This window comes from Nuphar pumila, chromosome 2, assembly GCF_984573655.1.
Source record: "Nuphar pumila chromosome 2, dmNupPumi1.hap1.1, whole genome shotgun sequence".
NCBI classification, from domain to species: Eukaryota; Viridiplantae; Streptophyta; class Magnoliopsida; order Nymphaeales; family Nymphaeaceae; genus Nuphar; species Nuphar pumila.
In genome coordinates this window covers 102181933-102200370 of record NC_143250.1, presented here as the reverse complement: position 1 = coordinate 102200370, position 18438 = coordinate 102181933, and the positions used below count along the sequence as shown (strand labels likewise).

General features: G+C 38.3%; 1 protein-coding gene across 1 annotated transcript; it reads right to left on the bottom strand.

Moving 5' to 3' along the window:
* Positions 1-4390: 4390 nt before the first annotated feature.
* Positions 4391-16455, bottom strand: LOC149846438 (protein FAR1-RELATED SEQUENCE 5-like). The gene is made up of 2 exons (XM_089997994.1): positions 14326-16455; positions 4391-4914 (listed from the first exon to the last, which is right to left on the bottom strand). Coding segments are annotated over exons 1-2 (2067 nt in total). The 5' UTR covers positions 16392-16455; the 3' UTR covers positions 4391-4913.
* Between the last annotated feature and the right edge of the window lie 1983 nt (positions 16456-18438).

Below are 18438 nucleotides of genomic sequence, written 5' to 3'. Positions count from 1 at the left end.
GTTAGAGGATTACTCGGACGTAAAATCCAAAGCATTCGCTCCTCTTGGATGGAGAATTTGATAAACCTGCTTCATTAGTGTCATATCATCATTAAATTATGATCATTATCCTGTGTGTGCAGTTAGTGAAGCTTAAATAATTCACCAGTCTAAGGTCAGTAAGCCTATAAAATGTGCATGAGAGAGAGAGACGCTCGGTGGGGGGGAGGGGGGGCGGGAGTGAGGCGAGGTCTTCTCACCTATAACACTGCATTTCAAATTTAGTTTTGTTTTTCTTTTCTCATGAGGGACGAGCAAACCACACTCAAGATCAGAGACCTAGTTGTGGTGGCTGCGCCTGCCATACTTATGGTCCCTGTTTCCGTCACGTGATGGTGGGTCAGACTTGCAAGTTTGATTTTTTTTTTTTTTGGAAAATAGGATAGCTTTAGCAGCACATGCCATGCAGTGCTTTCATACCTCCAAAAATTATAATTTTAGGTGTTTTATGCTCGACCTGAACAATAGACGTGTTTATCATTGTTTACTTATCAGAGAAAATGCATTAGCTTAAGCATTTTTTATACGTAAATGTGTTTTTTGAAGAGAAAAAATCAATGATTGATATTGCATTAAAATTTGATGATGAAACATTCACATTTTTATATCAAATCAATTCGAACCAAAGCTTGTTTTTAGTAAATAAAACATCTAAACGCAAGATTTTAAATAAACAATCGATTTCTAGCGAGTTTTTGGCTGCCGATATTTTGACGTTTTTAACTTTTGTCACTATGCTTGAAGGAACTTCCGGGGATTGATGCTGTCAACTCTTCTGTGATTGGATTGGCAAGGAGGCACGCAAAATGGATGTACAATGCCACTGCACGTACAAGTATGCAGTACATTTTTTTCACCAGTGAGGGCACACTTAAGGGTGTCAACTGTCAACGGGTAAGGTTTGGTTCCGACCGAAGTGAAATCAGACTTGGATCTGGTTTTCGGGTATGATATCAGGTCCAAACTCGGCTTTAATCGGGTCCACTATAAGAAAACCATACCCAGACCCGATAAAAACTACATGAACCAGACCCGCATCATACTCGGTAAAACCATATTTTTTATCATTTTTACATTGAAAATTTACGGGTCTTAATCGGAACTCGGGTCTGAGTATGGTATAAAATTTCACAAATAATACCCAGGTCCATGATTTAATCGGACCTTCGAGTCTGGACCTGGGTCTTAATCCAGTCTTGTTATTTATCACCATACCCTGACCCTATAGGATTTGGTTTCAGGCCGAGTCCAAGTAAACCAGGACCGTTACACCCCTAAAACACTGACCAATCACCCCTTGTCTTTGCCAAGGTAGAGTCTCAGATTAGCCTGGTCAAAGCCACACACCCACAGAGAAACCAAGATTTGTGTGATAAAACTATGGGTGCTCTTGATCACCATGAAATTCATATTTTGAGAATTGGATTTAGCATTGGGCCCGGGCCAAATGCATAAGAGACAAGAAAATACCCAAGTTTCGAGGGCTTTAAGGTAGGTATGGAAGGCTCGGCTCGATTCATAAATTGAGCTCAGTGAGACTAGCTAAAAGCCAGCATGTTTAGGTACACAAGCCAAGTATGAACAGGGAAAGCTCAGCTTGGCTCAATTCATATAAGCTTGTTTTATATATTATATATTTTATACATATATTATTTTATGATATTATTTATGTGTATATATATATATATATATATATATATATATATATATATATATATATATATTATATGAGTTTTATATAGGTAAAAACTCTTAAAAAATATGCATATTTTTTAAATGAGCCAAGTCATGATCGGCTTGTAACGAGCTTGAGCTTGAGCTCAGCTCGTGTCGAGCTCAGGAGGTAAGCCCGATCAGAGCTGTACCCTTGATGAGATGAGCCCGAACAGGCCGAGCTCGGCTCATTTACCATCCTTACTTTGAGAAGGGTTTGAATGAGATACCTAAATGATTAATTATGGGATACTATCATAACATATATAGGAGTCTCAAGTTACATCCCACAAGGTTATCCCCAGCTTGCCTATTTAAGAAAAAAAAGCTCTTTGAGGAGGGACAAGCGTGTGTGTGTGTCTCTCTCTCTCTCTCACGAGCAAACCACCCTGACCTAGTTGTGCTGGCTACGCCTGCCATACTTATGGTGCCTTTCTCGACAGTTTTAACCCGTGGCACACCCCTTGCCCCCGAAGAGTTGCCAAGCTTCGGCTGAGCAAGGGCTTATCCCTTGCCCTCAATGATGCAAGCGGTTGACGCTCATGGGAATGGAACCTTGACCACCCACCTATTTCCAAGGGCCTCTCCATTGCAGCAAGCCCCTTTGGGGCTATTTGAAATTTAGTTTGAGATTATCGAATTTGAGATCTTAGGATCTAAGATGCAAGATAATCAAATGCACCTGGATCTATGTTGACTTGAGTCAAGGTAATTTGTCTGTGTTTGAAGACTCTAAACACAATTGAACCCGTGCTTTCCACAAAGCAGGTTTGGGTGTATCAAGGTTAGCCTTGGCTTAGCTTAATGGTCCAGACCCAAACTAAACCAAATAAATTGAGCCAACTTCGTCCTTCCATCTGCCGGCTCAAGCTTACTAGGTCCCAACCCACCCATGTTTACTGTTGGTGTAAGTGGTCTCGGATCAGGCAAACCAAAAGGTGTATCCAAATCCACTTGGTTTAATTGTTGACCAAAGAGACCTCAAGATCCAACTTGTTTGGTTTTGGGAACGGGTATCATGCCCCAATAAACGGCGAAAGATTTATAAAGAAGGGCGCCTAGGAAGAAAACAAGACCCAAAGAATGAATTGCTTGCCGTTGCAAAAGCAAGTTTAGAAGATGGAGCAACATCCATGTCCATATTTTAGTTATATTTTGCTTCTTACTTTGGATCCAAGTTTAGGTCTGACCTTGAATCATAGTTTTATTGCAACCCTAGCTTTATACTTGTGCTATTTTAAATCTAAATTGAATAGAGTAGAGAGAATGCATCTGTAGGTTGGTACATGTGAATCACTCAGTAGATTGTTAGAAAATCAACCGAGGTTTATTAGACAGTACGATACTGCCATGAATACAATACGCACACGTGCGCCCACTTACACGGGGACATCATGATACTTAGAAGGTAAAAAAAACGTTGGTTGGACTCCTTTGTTGTCATTTTGATGGAAACTTGCTCTCTGTATTGTAACATATATTGGTAATACGTTTAAAAAATACAATATTCTACAATTGTACGATAAAAAAATGTTAAAATCGTGGCATGTTAGTATATCTTGATTTTAGCATAACATTATGTTCCTATTTTTTACATTAAATTTTCTTTATGCTTATATATATTATTTAAACTTTTAAATCTTATGTATGCTGACAATTTCATGTTTTTTCTGAAAAAAAAAAGAACTTATTACCAGGTCCCCATCGCCAAGAATATCTTCGTACCAACATTTATAACATTGTCATCTAGTAATCCTCAAAAGAAAGGTCATTTTATTTAGTACATGTGATAAACAATACATATTACAAGTCTCTCTCTCTCTCTCTCTCTCTCTCTCTATATATATATATATATATATATATATATATATATATATATATATATATATATATATATATATATATATATATATAGCTCATGGAGTTTTACACGGTCAAGACAATGGCTGTAAGTACGGCAGGCAGATCCAGTGCGGCTAGGTCTCTGATCCTAGGGGTAGTTTTTCCATGTAAATATAAAAAAAAGTCAACATTCAGGTGACCCAACAGATCATTTTGGTGGCTTCCTTTCTTTGTCAATACTTCACCAATTTAATCGTCGAACAGGTCGCTGTACGGTTCATGCAGCTTATCGACGTGGTTGGGAAACAAGTTCACAGTTGAAACGGTTGAACTTGCCAATTTTCTATTTTCTAAACCATCGTTAAGATTGAAGATTGCACAACAAAAATGATCTCTTACAGCAAAACTCTTGGCAGGTAAATCTTTACAACTTGATTACTAGGGAGAAATATAAAAAGTCTAAAATTTCTTTTTTTCTGTCTATACTTTTAAGTTGCAATTCTTCTTCTTTAACTTGTTTTTTTTTAAGTTGCCAATAGAGTCTAGAGATAAGGAGTAACCTATAATCTTGAATGACTGGCTCTACATTCCTTTTTTTTTCTGAAAGGCAAGCTGGGGTTAGGCAGACCCCCTACCAGTTACTATTCAACGTACGTTTTGAACCTGCAACGTCCCACCACAAGGAGACGTGCACTGACAGCTTTTACCAACCACGTGGAGCCCCATTGGTGCTGACTCTACATTCCTGCCGGAGTCATGGCATACTATATGCATGGAACAAATTACATTTTGAGAGTTTTTCAAGTGAGAAAACCCATTGATAGTAGATAAACATTAATGTTATGTTTTGACAACAGTTTAAATACATACATATACAAGTGAATGAAGTTTGGTTTTCAAGCCAACAGAAGTGAATGCTTCCGGTGGTTGGTGTCCAAGAAAATCCCTCAAAGCCTAGAGAGAGACTTGTTCAAGTGAACATATGCATTTGCTTGCTCGCAGTAGGACAATGATAGCTGCACCTAGCAGACAAGTATTAGAAACATGCAGGTGTAACTCGGTTCCATGAGTTGGAAGACTTTGCAAAACAGAATATGGTGGCAACTGCAGTAACTCAGTTCCATGAGTTGAAGATTTAGAAAAACGGAATAAGGTGGCAACTGCAGTAAATCCAGGATGATTAGAGCACTTCATCATGCACAATACATTGCAGAATTGTAATACAGGTCCCACAAAACTGATCTAGACCTTCAAAACGTTCTGCTTTAATTTATAAAGACGATAATCTCCAAGTTGAACCCTTCTTGGGACTACGCCCATCTGCAAAATTGAAAGAAACAAATGCTAAAGATCAGCATGTGCAAATGCATTAGCACTTTAGCAGATAATCAACATAAAACTCAGCCTCAAGCCCAACATTTGAAACAGGGCAGCATTACAGAAGCCAAGAATAGTGCCTAAATTTTAACCTGTAAGTTGTAAGTTGCCATTTACATGAAAAACAGGGATAACTTTTAGTTAGCAGAAAGGTGAAAGAGATTTTAAGAGAAGCAGACAAGAACTCCCGCATCTAGCGACAAAGCAAATGATGGGAACCAATAAAAACAAGAAACACAATTTGGACCAGACTGAAAATAAAGGTTCAGAGAAATAGAATTCTGCTAAGCCAAAACACCTTAGGAAAGCTGATTAGAAAACCTCCTTTGTTTTTTCATGCACTAGGAAGCACATAATTGGAAATTTAAGACCAAAGGCTGGATGCAGTTCTTGGAAGAATTTCTTTCAAGAAACAGCTAGCCAAAACCATGTCCTTATAAATCGGCTGTAGATTCAAATCTTTAGTCTTTGAGGGGGCAAGCGATGGACATTATGAATTGTGTTAGGTTACTCGTGTTGAACTCTTTGAGGGTTGTCGAACTAGGATAGAAGCTTGGGTGACTAGCTCTGGCTTAAATTTTATGAGGTTGAGCCTAGGCTTCACATTATTTTTCCTTGTGCCACAACAAGCTTCATAAGAACCTACTCCAAAGTAACAGATATGGGGTTTGACGCCACTAGTGCTTGTGCCCACAACAAGATTTATTACATAAAAACCTATGGAAAAGTTATAGATAATGTGCATATCAAAACTTGAGCTTGACTAAATTGTCAATAGGGCCAAACTTGGGTCCAAATAGACTCAAACTAAACATTTGGGCTAAACACAATCAGTCTTAGATTGGATACACAAACTAAATCAAGCTATTTGAAACAATGTTGGACCACAGTTAAATTTAAGGGTTCCTTCCATACCGACCTTTTAGCTAAAACTTAAAAAACCTACCAACCTTTTTGAAAAGGATATGTTGCTCCCAAGCTTTTGCAAAAATTGACAAAACCAAGTTGTTAAACCTTGTTAACCATGCAGAAATTACTTTTCAATCCTTTTATTCGATAAGATCTACAAATTTCTTTCAAATTGCATGATGTACTTAATTCTTAAAGATAATTAACAATTGATGTGATGATAATCAAAATAGGCTGGTTTTCATCAATTCCCAGAAACTTTGCAGTAAAGTGTCTTTTTCAACAAGATTGACAACTTGTTGGAATTTCAGTAAAAAGTACCTAAATGGAAATTTCCGTTAAAGTTACAAACTGATGATTACCCATCCAAGTGGTACAAATATGAAGCTAAGTCAAATTCAAGTACAAAAGGCAAATTGAATATGTATGCAGATATGAATTATTGAAAATCTGAGAGAGATCTAAATCCAAAACATCTTACATCTATGTCACATGGGTGCGGGTGCGGGAGTGTGGCACTTTCAAAAACCTTGGGTGCGGGGGTGCGGCAAAATATATATATATATATATATATATATATATATATATATATATAATTTTTAAGTTTTAACAGTTAACAACATTAACACTAATAAATGTTCATCTTGGGCATGACCGAGTCAAGCTAGGTCAATCCGGGTTGGGTCAGGTCTACCCAACCCCACTTTCATCCCTACACTGCAGAGTGTAAAACATAAATGGACATGATATTTTACCGGTCAAAGCAATTAACTTTTCTAATGCATTTATTGATTACTTATATATAGAGAGAGATAGAGTAATTAATGGGAACTGAGCAGTCCGTTCCTTTGTAGAATTAATTCCCAAGATAAAAGTAATTAAAAATCATGTAGAATTAATTCTTCTTTCATTTTCCATGAAACCCCTTTAAGTAACCATTAGTGGTAACGTCCTTATTTTTTCCATGATGGCTAGGATCATGTATCGGCTAGTATTTACCAACCAAACACAAGTTACAAGAAGAAAACACAAGTTACGTTAAAAAATTGGACGAAAACGACCCTGGGTGCGGTCAACGCACCCAGGGTCGTGTTGACAGCACCGGGTGCCGCACTTGCGTCGCGTCGCGTTGAGTGCGGCACCTGCTTTGCCGAGTCCCTGTGACTTAGCCTTACATGTGCATTTTTGCTAAAAGCTATGGTACCAGGACACTCCATTTTGCCCTCTCTACCCATGTCGACACACGTATCCCTGTGTCGACACACGTCCACACCCGAAGATGCCATTTTACCCTCCATACATACAAGTTTGTATTCAATTTATAATTTATAATTTATAATTTATAATTTATAATTTATAATTTATAATTTATAATTTATAATTTATAATTTATAATTTATAATTTATAATTTATAATTTATAATTTATAATTTATAATTTATAATTTATAATTTATAATTTCTAATTTATAATTTATAATTTATAATTTATAATTTATAATTTATAATTTATAATTTATAATTTATAATTTATAATTTATAATTTATAATTTATAATTTATAATTTATAATTTATAATTTATAATTATATTTTCAGTATATAATATATATTTTAGATACAACATATATATTTAGATTATATTCAGTTTATTTTTGGATTTATTTTGTATTTATGTGATATTTAATATATATATATATATATATATATAGCCGTGTCCCCGAACCCACATTTTTTGGAATTCCCGTGTCGTACCCGCACCCGTACCCGTACCCAGGTGACATATGCTAAAAAGGATGGCTGGATATGGACTGATCTGATAAGAGAAAGGCTTATACTGTCATACAGATGTTTATAGATAACCATATTCATCTCATTTTTGTGTTAAGCAAATGTGGATAAACTCCAACAATATCCAACCTGTTTCCAGCCTCTCTTGTTTCACACACACAAATACATAGAGTGATGCAAACATGCTAAATGGGTTTTTCGGGCTTTTTATTTTTATTTTTAGATTCTGACCATACAGATTTGATCTACGTACTTGACTTTATAGGGATCAGCTCTTGGAGCAATCGATTTTGACACGTGTGGGTCTTTATAAGGTTCAAAAAATCAATGGTCCAAAATCTTTGTAAATTTTTGAGGCTTTAAATATCATTTTTTTCATCGGAAACACATGATTTGGGTGTTGATTCCCAATAAATCAACCATGCCAAACACATCTATGGGTCAGAATTGCAAAAAAGCACCGGAAAAGCTGAAAAACACATTTAGCATGTGTGCATCTCTCTCTCTCTCTCTCTCTCTCTCTCTCTCTCTCTCTCTATATATATATATATATATATATATAGGGTGCTTCTATAGTGGTACTATACCACCATAACTCACACTTGATTTACATAGATCTAAGCTCCAAATGTGAAATCTAACCTTTGGATGATGTCCTAGTTACTATTTTCATGTGTTAAAATCAACTCAAATAAGATGTTTTATACCATTTCTAAACCACCCCTATTTTCATGAATTATGAGCCGTTGATTTTCACCATCTCAAAAATGAATCTGATGGTGTATTAGACATGATAGAACCTTCGAACATATTAAATACACCATACTAAACACATCTGTACAGTTAGATATACCATTTGGTCGCTAGATCCATACAAACAAGAGTGTGTACCACCATAAGGTATCAAGGTACAAAACCACCATATATATATATATCATTTTTCAGTTGTTTTTCATGAAACTAACCTTAAGATGCAATCTACATATTTTTCTTAGTGGGAATTGACTCTTAGATCCAATTATGACATGTAGGTAGTTTTTCATAAGGCTTCAAAAATCAACAGCCCACAACGTGTGATACTTTCCCTGATCATAAAATCATGTTTTTTTGTCAATCTATCTATGAGGTCAGATTGGATCAAAACAACCTGCGTCATGAAGGTCCAGAACGTTTGCACCTACAAATGTTTGTAATAATACATTACCCACATATATATGTGTGTGTGTGTGTGTGTGTGTGTGTGTGTGTGTGAGAGAGAGAGAGAGAGAGAGAGAGAGAGATGCATGTACTCATACTAAACGGTGGTGATTCAACACTAAAAATGGAAAAAGAAAATTGGCCAATCTTTTTGAGATATGAAAAAAGAATATAAACTGGCATGAAAACACTGAAAACAAAGGATCACAGAAATTAGTACAAATCATCTAAAAAATCTATAAGAAGCTTTGCCTATGTGTCCCTACATGTAACCACATAAGGATCAATGTGCCTAGCATATCTCAGCCAATGTGCAAGGTTCAAAGAATCCTTGATTTAAATCAAGCGCACTCACATGCATATTCTACAACAAGAAACAAAAAGGCACTTGGCGGCACACAAGATTCAGAAAGAACTTGAAGACCAAATAGCTTCATCATGATGTATCTTTGCAAGAGGTGCATAAGTACTAGAAAATTAGTGTTCTAACACTAAATAACTGTAAAAGCAACATGATACAGAAGTATTAGCATTTAAACCTTTGGATAGCAAATTGAAAAAATTGGATCCACAACAAGAAGTTAATCTTGTAATCTTGAATGTATTATACCGGCATGATGTAGGACTTCTGATGGTCACTTAATGAACAAATTTCCTCATAATTTTCTACTCTCTTTCTCTCTGTATATATATATATATATATATATATATATATATATATATATATATATATATGTACACACACACATACATTCATACATATATGTATGTATGTTCTTTCTGTCTAAATAAAAACTGGATATGGACCTAAATAAAAAAGTAAGATACTTGGACAATCTTAACCATATAGCATCCTGTCAACTCATTTACCATTGGTCTTATACTATTCATGTTCTTTACTGCAGCAGTTAAAGTGTGAATGAAATATGATAGTTTCTTCCAAGCCTTTAAGGACTTGACCTATGTCACACGAACTCGGCTGGGGAGGCGACGCACCCGTGTCGACACGCCCCAACACGGGTGCGGCTTCAGACACGGGGTGGACTCGGTCAACAGGTGTCGGACACGATCAACACACCTAGGCCGAGTCTGTTCACTTTATAGACTCGGTCAACTTTGACCGAGTCTATAAAGGTCCATTTTCAAACTCATTTTGGATCTGGGTCAGGTCCGGATTCGGACCCGACCCAGATCCAAAATGTTATATGTGTTGGGGCCGAACCATAAATAGGGGTTTACGACAGGGGGAGGGGCTTACCCTGTCGATCTTTGCCTCCCCCCCAGTCGTTCGGTCTTCATCCCCTGCAGTCACGCCGACGATCGTAGCCGCAAGCGATGCCAGCCACCGGTCTCAGGTATGCCTCCTCCCTCTTTCGTTCTTCTTCCTCTTCGTTCGGCAGGGGGCTCCCCTACATCAGATCTATTTTCCGGCAAGGGGCTGCCCCCTACCTCGGATATGTGTTCAGGTAGGGGGCTCTGCCCCCCTGCCTCAGTTTCTCAAACATAAGGCAAAAAAAAAAAAAACTTCCGGGGGGCGCTGCCCCCCTAAAGCCCCCCCCCCCCCCGCTCGCTGACCGCGCAGCAGGACCCACAACGGGGGGAGCCCCGGACCCTGCTTCCTGTAAGGGAAAAAATCTGAATTAGTCTCCACAACTCATCACCCCCTGCCTCGTTCTTGCCAAGCTGGTGCCTTTTGGGGTCTTTGTGTTTGCTTTCCCTTTGCCACAGCAGAATCGTGTCCCTACTTGGTGTTAACAGCTCAGCTGCAAGGTTCCTTGTGCATCTTTCACACTCACAAGCTTCTTTATGTGTTATATTTTGGTAAGTTTGTGTTGTTAAGAATTACTTTTTTATTTTTTCTGTAAAATTTACAATCTTTATGTGTTAATTTATTGTTATATATATACAACAACAAACAACAACAACTACGCCTTCATCCCAAAACAATTGGGGTCAGCGATATGAACCAAAAAAGAAATTCATTTTGGGTCTTCCACATGAATCCTTTTCCTCCAATCATTTCTATCCAACGCCATGTCCTCGGTGAGGTTCAAAGCATTCATATCCTTTCCTATCATCTCCATCCAAGTCTTCCTAGGCCTACCCCGACCTCTTTTAACTAATATATTTTCCCATTTCTCCAACCTTCTAACTGGAGCATCATTAGGCCTTCGCCGAATATGTCCAAACCACCGTAAACGATTCTCTCGCATCTTATTTTCAATGGGTGCAACACCTACCTTCTTACGTATCTCTTCGTTCCGAATCTTATCTTTTATTGTATTTCCACACATCCATCTAAGCATCCGCATCTCAGCTACACTCATTTTTTGAATATGATGTCTCTTGGCAGCCCAACATTCCGTACCATATAGTAAAGCGGGTCTAATAGTCGTCCTATAAAACTTTCCCTTCAACCGCAATGGCATTCTACAATCGCACAACACTCCAGTAGCACTTTTCCATTTCATCCACCCAACCTTTATCCTATGATTTACATCTCCATCAATTTCTCCATACTTTTGAATGATGGATCCCAAATATTTGAAATAATCATTCACCGGTATATCTTGCTCACCAAGCTTCACTACACTCCCATCACTACTTCGTTGCTTACTAAACCGACATTCCATATATTCAGTCTTACTCTTACTCAACTTAAAACCTCTAGCTTCCAATGTCTGTCTCCATAATTCTAACTTAGCATTAACCCCAGCTCTAGACTCATCAATCAAAACAATATCATCAGCAAACAACATACACCACGGTACATTTTCTTGAATTGATCTCGTAAGCTCATCCATCACTATCGCAAATAGGAAAGAGCTTAAAGCAGATCCTTGATGTAACCCAACCGTTATCGGAAAATTGGTTGTCACCCCTCCACAAGTGCGGACATTGGTTACTACTCCTTCATACATATCTTTAATTATACTAATGTACTTGAGAGAAACACCTTTCTTCATCATTGTCCACCAGAGAACGTCCCTAGGTACTCTATCGTATGCCTTCTCTAAATCAATAAAAACCATATGCAAATCTTTGTTCCTCTCTCTATATCTTTCAATAAGTTGTCTAAGAAGATGTATAGCTTCCATAGTTGATCTTCCAGGCATAAAACCAAATTGATTCTCCGATATCATGACAACCTTCCTCAACCTAGACTCAATCACCCTCTCCCAAAGTTTCATAGTATGACTCATGAGTTTTATACCACGATAGTTTGTGCAATCTTGTATATCACCCTTATTCTTATATAAAGGCACCAAAGTACTCTTCCTCCACTCATTAGGCATCTTATTTGTTCGCCAAATCAAGTTAAAAAGATTTGTCAACCATTCTAAACCTTTCTCTCCCAAGCATTTCCAAGCCTCGATAGGTATACCATCTGGGCCAACTGCCCTTCTTGATTTCATTTTCTTCAAAGCCTCTGCAATTTCTTTCTTTTGAATCTTGCGCATGAAGTCACGATTTATCTCATGAAAAGGAATGGAGAAGTCTCCAAGATCTTGAGCATGACTATCATTAAATAGCTTATCAAAATAATCTTTCCATCTCTCCTTAATCTCCTCATCTTTGACTAAAACCCTTTGCGTTTCATCTTTGATACATCTAACCATACCCAAATCCTTCGATTTCCTATCTCTCATCTTTGCAAGCCTATAAATATCCTTCTCGCCTTCTTTGGTATCCAACTTGTCATAAACCTCCTTATATACCTTAGCCCTCGCGTTTCGAACAACTTTTTTAGCTTCCTTCTTTGCTATCATATACTTCTCCAAATTCTCATTATCACGACTCTTACTTAGATTTCTATAACACTCTCTTTTAACCTTAATAGCTAATTTGACATCCTCGTTCCACCATGATGTATCCTTACCTAGTGGTGCACCGCCTTTAGACTCATCCAATACCTCCTTAGCTACTTTTCTCATACCACCCGCTATCTTATTCCACATTGATTCTGAATCCTCCTCGAGACACCAATCAACTTCCTTAACTACCTGCTCTACAAACATTCCTTGTTTAGCTCCTTTCAGTGCCCACCACTTAATTCTAGGATCTATCCTATGTCTATCCCTTTTGCGGCATTGTCTAATTCTAAGATCTAAAATTAAGACTATGTTGTGTAGCTACACTTTCTCCTGGTATAACCTTACAATCGATGCAACAACCCCTATCTCTCTTTCTAAGTAGGAAAAAATCTATCTGACTCGTATTAACCCCACTTTTAAATGTTACTAGGTGAGACTCCCTCTTCCTAAACCAAGTGTTTGCTAAGATCATATCATAGGACAAACAAAAATCTAAAATCCTTTCTCCACTTTCATTTCTTTCTCCTATACCATAGCCTCCATGGATATTCTCAAATCCATCCCTACTAATGCCTACATGTCCATTAAGGTCACCGCCGATGAAAAGCTTTTCTCCATAAGATGTCTCTTGTACTACTCCATCTAAATCTTCCCAAAATTGATGCTTAATGGAATCATCTAAACTTACTTGAGGTGCATAAACACTAATAATATTAATAATATCCGTACCTAATACTAATTTAATAAGTAAAATTCTATCACCCTTCCTACGGACCTCAACTACATTATCTATAAACTGACGACTCATAGCAATCCCTACTCCATTCCTATTCCTATTTATTCCTGTATACCAAATCTTATATCCCCAAGGTTCTATCACTTTAGCTTTCTCACCTACCCATTTGGTCTCTTGAAGACATAAAATATCAATCTTTCTCCTACACATAACATCTACTAACTCTACCAACTTACCAGTTAAAGACCCTATGTTCCAAGTGGCTAACCTAATTTTATGGTCTTGGACTAACTTCTTTACCCCCACCCGTCCAACAAAGTGAGGGAACCCTTGCCTATTTGACACCACACCCGGGCGCCGGTGTGACGCGTCGCTTCTGGGCGACGACCTAGCAACCCTTGCACATTTATCACTGCCTCCGGGCCTAGAGAGTACAGCGCGTCGCTCAGTAGGGAACGCCCCAACGAAATTCTCATATTGGTTCATTTTCATAGGATATGACAAAGTTTTTATGCTGGCTGTCACAGGCCTACCGCAACCCTCCTCCTTTATCCGGGCTTGGGACCGGCAGTGTATAACTACACAGGCGGAGTTTATTGTTATATATATATATAATTATATATATTTAAAATATATATATATATATTTATATATATATAGCCAAGTCCCCGTGTCCAAATTTTTTGAAATTGCGCCGCACCCGTACCCATGTGACATAGGACTTGACCAACGTGAAGGAGAAAAATAATTACACAATTCCACAAAAAAATAGATATTGGAAAAGAGCGGTGGGAGGTACTATAAGAAGTGATGACTAAAATTAACACTTGAATTTAACAGATGGAGTAAAAAAAATTGATAAAGGAAGCAACTAAGCTTTTGATAATGTTGAGCACAGGAGTCACTCACCATTTTATTGAACAAGTACTGCCTGCTGTACTGTAAGGTTGATTCCCTTCACATGTACTAGCTTCCTGGATGCTTCCAACAACTGGAGAAATACGGTGTGCAACTATTCCAACTTTTTCTTTTGCAGAACAGATCTCTTCCAAAGACTTCCATAGAGCATTCCTTGCAACCTTGTAAATATCCAAACTCCAAGCCCCTTCAGCTGCAAAGTTGATAGCCTCATGGCAAAGGTCATCATAACGTGAGGTCCGAGATTCCAGAGAACCAACTTGAATCGATCTTCCATGTTCATAAAATGCATCACCATCCATGGCATTTCTGGTCCACCGCTTAATTATGTAATGTGCTGGAAGTAGCATGACATTTTTAACAATGAAGACTCGTAATATATGTCTACAAAGTATCCCTGCATACTCAAACATCTGGCAGCTACAAATTGCACATACTTCCAGAGCATTAAATGTTACAGTGTGTTCACCTTTTGTTGTCCCAAATTTTATGACCCTAAATGTGCTGATTGGCCCATCCTCTTTCGTCATTTCTGCTATATAACGAAGACTTTGAACAAGTTGCTCTTGAAATTCTAAGAAGATCTCCCTGGTATAAATTTCAGCCACTTGGATTTCCATTGGGAATCCCATCTTAAGAATTGGCTTCATGTAACTTGTTGTTCTATGGTTCTCTTCGAGTTCCTTTTCATACCAACTATTTATCGCTCTATCGCATTGATTAACAAATGCCATCAATGTTGTATGATCATCAACATCAAAGAACATACTAATGCTCTCACTTATTTGGGTTTTAGGCATATTGTCCAATAGCAGATCCTGAAAGTATACTTGAATCCATTTTTCACGGTTTCGGTGCAAGGATTGAAGCCACTGATTCTCTCGAAGCTCATACTTATCAATGAATGACTGCCAATGTGATTCAAACTCATCATTTGACATGGTCATGTTTATACACTTAAAGAAATCCTCTTTCAAACCCATATTAGCACGTTCCACATCACATACTTTTTCAGAAAACTTTCTTAGGATATGCCTCTTACAGAGGCAGTGGCGAGTCTTTGGAAATACAAATGCCATGGCTGCCGCTATTGCTGGACTTTCATCAGTTATTAGTGAGTCTGGGTACCGTCCAGACATAGCTTTAAGCCATGAATTAAACAACCAAATAAATGAAGCTTCACTTTCATCAAGTAGAAGTCCACAGCCAAATAAAACAGCATGTTTATGATGGTCTACACCTGTAAATAGTGCAAATGGCATACCATACAAATTCATCCTGTAAGTAGTATCAAACGTTACCACATCACCAAAACAACTATAGGCCATCCTGGATCTTGCGTCAGCCCAAAAAACATTAGTGATATGGTCCCTGTCATCTGCCTGAACTGCATAAAAGAATGCAGGGTTCTCTGCTTGCATATGTTTGAAATATTCTAGTACATTCTGAGCATCCCTTTCAAGGGTCCTCCTCTTACGAGCACCTTGAATAAAGCTTGTTGAATCTACCGAATTGAAGCCATATTTGATTGATGCAGCAGATTTTTCTCCTAGTGTAGGTATACTTTGACCTGGTCCTGCATGACCAGAAGTATTGATGAAGTTATCGGGAACAGCAGGCATACGCCTGTGTGATCGCAGAAGACAAACTTTACCTGATGGTACTAGCTCATGATTATGATCCTTCTCAAATCTTGTGACAACCCATTTACCAGAATCCTCCTTTAATCTCATCATAGCTTTGCAACCTTCCCTTGTAATAGGACGCTTATTTGCACAATTCCTTAAACGAAACCCCTCTCTGGAACATACAAATTGTCGACCAATAAGTTGTGCATCATGCCTTGAACGACGAGCAGTATCCACACGGATGCTAAATCCTACACATTTAGCATATTCATTGTAAAATACTCTTGCAGCCTTCTCACTTTCAAACTCCATACCAACATATGGTTCAAAAGGTGGACCAACTCTTGCTTCATCAAAGTTATTAATTAAGATGCTCATAGGATTATGAATATATTCATATGTTTGAAGATGGGAATTTTCTGATGACATCAACTCATGATTGTGATCTTTCTCAAACTTTGTGACAACCCATCTCCCATAATCTGTCTTCTTAACCCTGATCATTGCTTTACAGCCCTCCTTTGCATTCAATTGATCAGTGGTGGATCCCTTAGAGGAAGATCCCTCTCTAGAACAAACAAAATTCCGCTCGATAACTGTCTCATCACGCTTAGAACGACGAGTGGTAAGCACGTGTATGCTAAAGCCCGTGATCTTGGCATATTCGATATAAAATATCTCTGCAGCATCCTCGCTTTCAAACTCCATACCGACATATGGTTCCATGCAAGTAGCACCTTCATTCCCCAGTAAACCACTTCCAGCAGTAACACCCACCTTTGCTGCCATGTAACGATCCACGGCATCATATCTTGAATCCATACAAGATCTTTCTGATGCATTAACGTTGTCCCTGGTGCTACTCATGACACATGCACTGAAATCATCCCAAAGCCCTTGATGTTAGTTCTAGTTATTAAAAGTTAAAAAAGCTTCCAACACAATAAGTCAATCTTCGAAACATTAACAGTTCGATTTTTTGCCGCCCGCCCAGTGCCAGGAGGTCAAGGAAGTTGGTCACCTGATGACGGGCGCCGGAGACCAAAGAATTGAAAGAATTGACTAACATAATCACTTTTGGTAAGAAAGAACAGGCAGATATGGAAGAAGGGCCACAAAAATGAGGTTGCATTTCAGTTGGCATTTACCATACACCATATAAATCATCCAATCATGCTGAACTTTATCTTTATGATTTGTTGGGCATTTGATAAGCTAGACTTATGAACAAACATATGAGCTAACAAGCAAATTATTGGTGCATAAACCAAAAGGTAATTCATGTACAACAATGTGCAAAAGATAAGCTGCCAACGTTCAAGGGCCACAAACAATAAAGAAAACTTCATTACAATACCACCATGCAACAAATCATTCATTAAAAAGAAAAAAAATACTAGAAAATCAACCTGGTATCATCCTCAACACATAAAAGAACAAACACCGACCATTCACTAAAAAAACTACACATGAAAAGAACACCACACCAAAAGTTTTATGGTACTTAGACGGATTCCAATTTACAAACATCAATGCACCACTAAACATGCACAGAAACCACTAATCGATTGCAGAAGAGAGACTGAAACTAACAAAAAGAACAACAAAAAGAAAAGGCATACTCTGGTCACGATTCCACATCACTTCCTGGCCTTTTTAGCAGATGGGTGCGATTGATTCTCTACGAAACCGAAGCATTGTTGCTCCTCACCAAATACCCAATTGCTGAAAGCCCAAAACCAACGCTTTTGATGGTCGGAAAAGCTGGAAAAGCGTGCCGGAAACCGCAGTTCTGCCGGGAAATTAAAGAGAGAGAAAGGGAGTAACGGGTTGCCCGTTACCGGTAGAAAGAGTGACACAGGGGAGAGACTACAACCCACCAATAATGTCCTTAACTCAATGGACGGTGGATCTTCGGCGAACCACCGTGAATTGGAGGGCTATTGGGAGCAAGGCCGTACGGGAGATGAATGGGGGCAGGGTTGCCACCGATCTGAGTTAATCGTATCCATTCATCAAGACTCAAGAGTAATTTAAGGAACCTAGTGTTTGGTGCGTGACGCTAATCCCACCTTCTCAGATGGACGGTCCAGAATCCGTGATTGTTTGATGTGCTGAGCCAACAATTATTATCCATTTGTAGAAAATTTTAACTTTTTTGTGGGACCCACTTGATGATGTAAGTGCATCGGGTTTGGTAGGATACCCGATCCGAAACCAGCATTTTGGCCGGGTGGGTTTGGGGGGGGGGGGGGGGGGGGGTAGGGTAGGGTAGGGTAAGTGGGCGGTAGTAGTACAGAGTTACAGAGATCTGAAAGGCCATTCCAATCGGGTTTTAATTTACGGATTCAAGATTGAATCCGGAATTGAACATTTGGATCAGTGTTTCACATTGGATCTATATTCGGATTTGGATCTAATCCGATCTGTTTGTATATTTCGGATAAGTGTTTGATACATTGGACCTATATTCTGA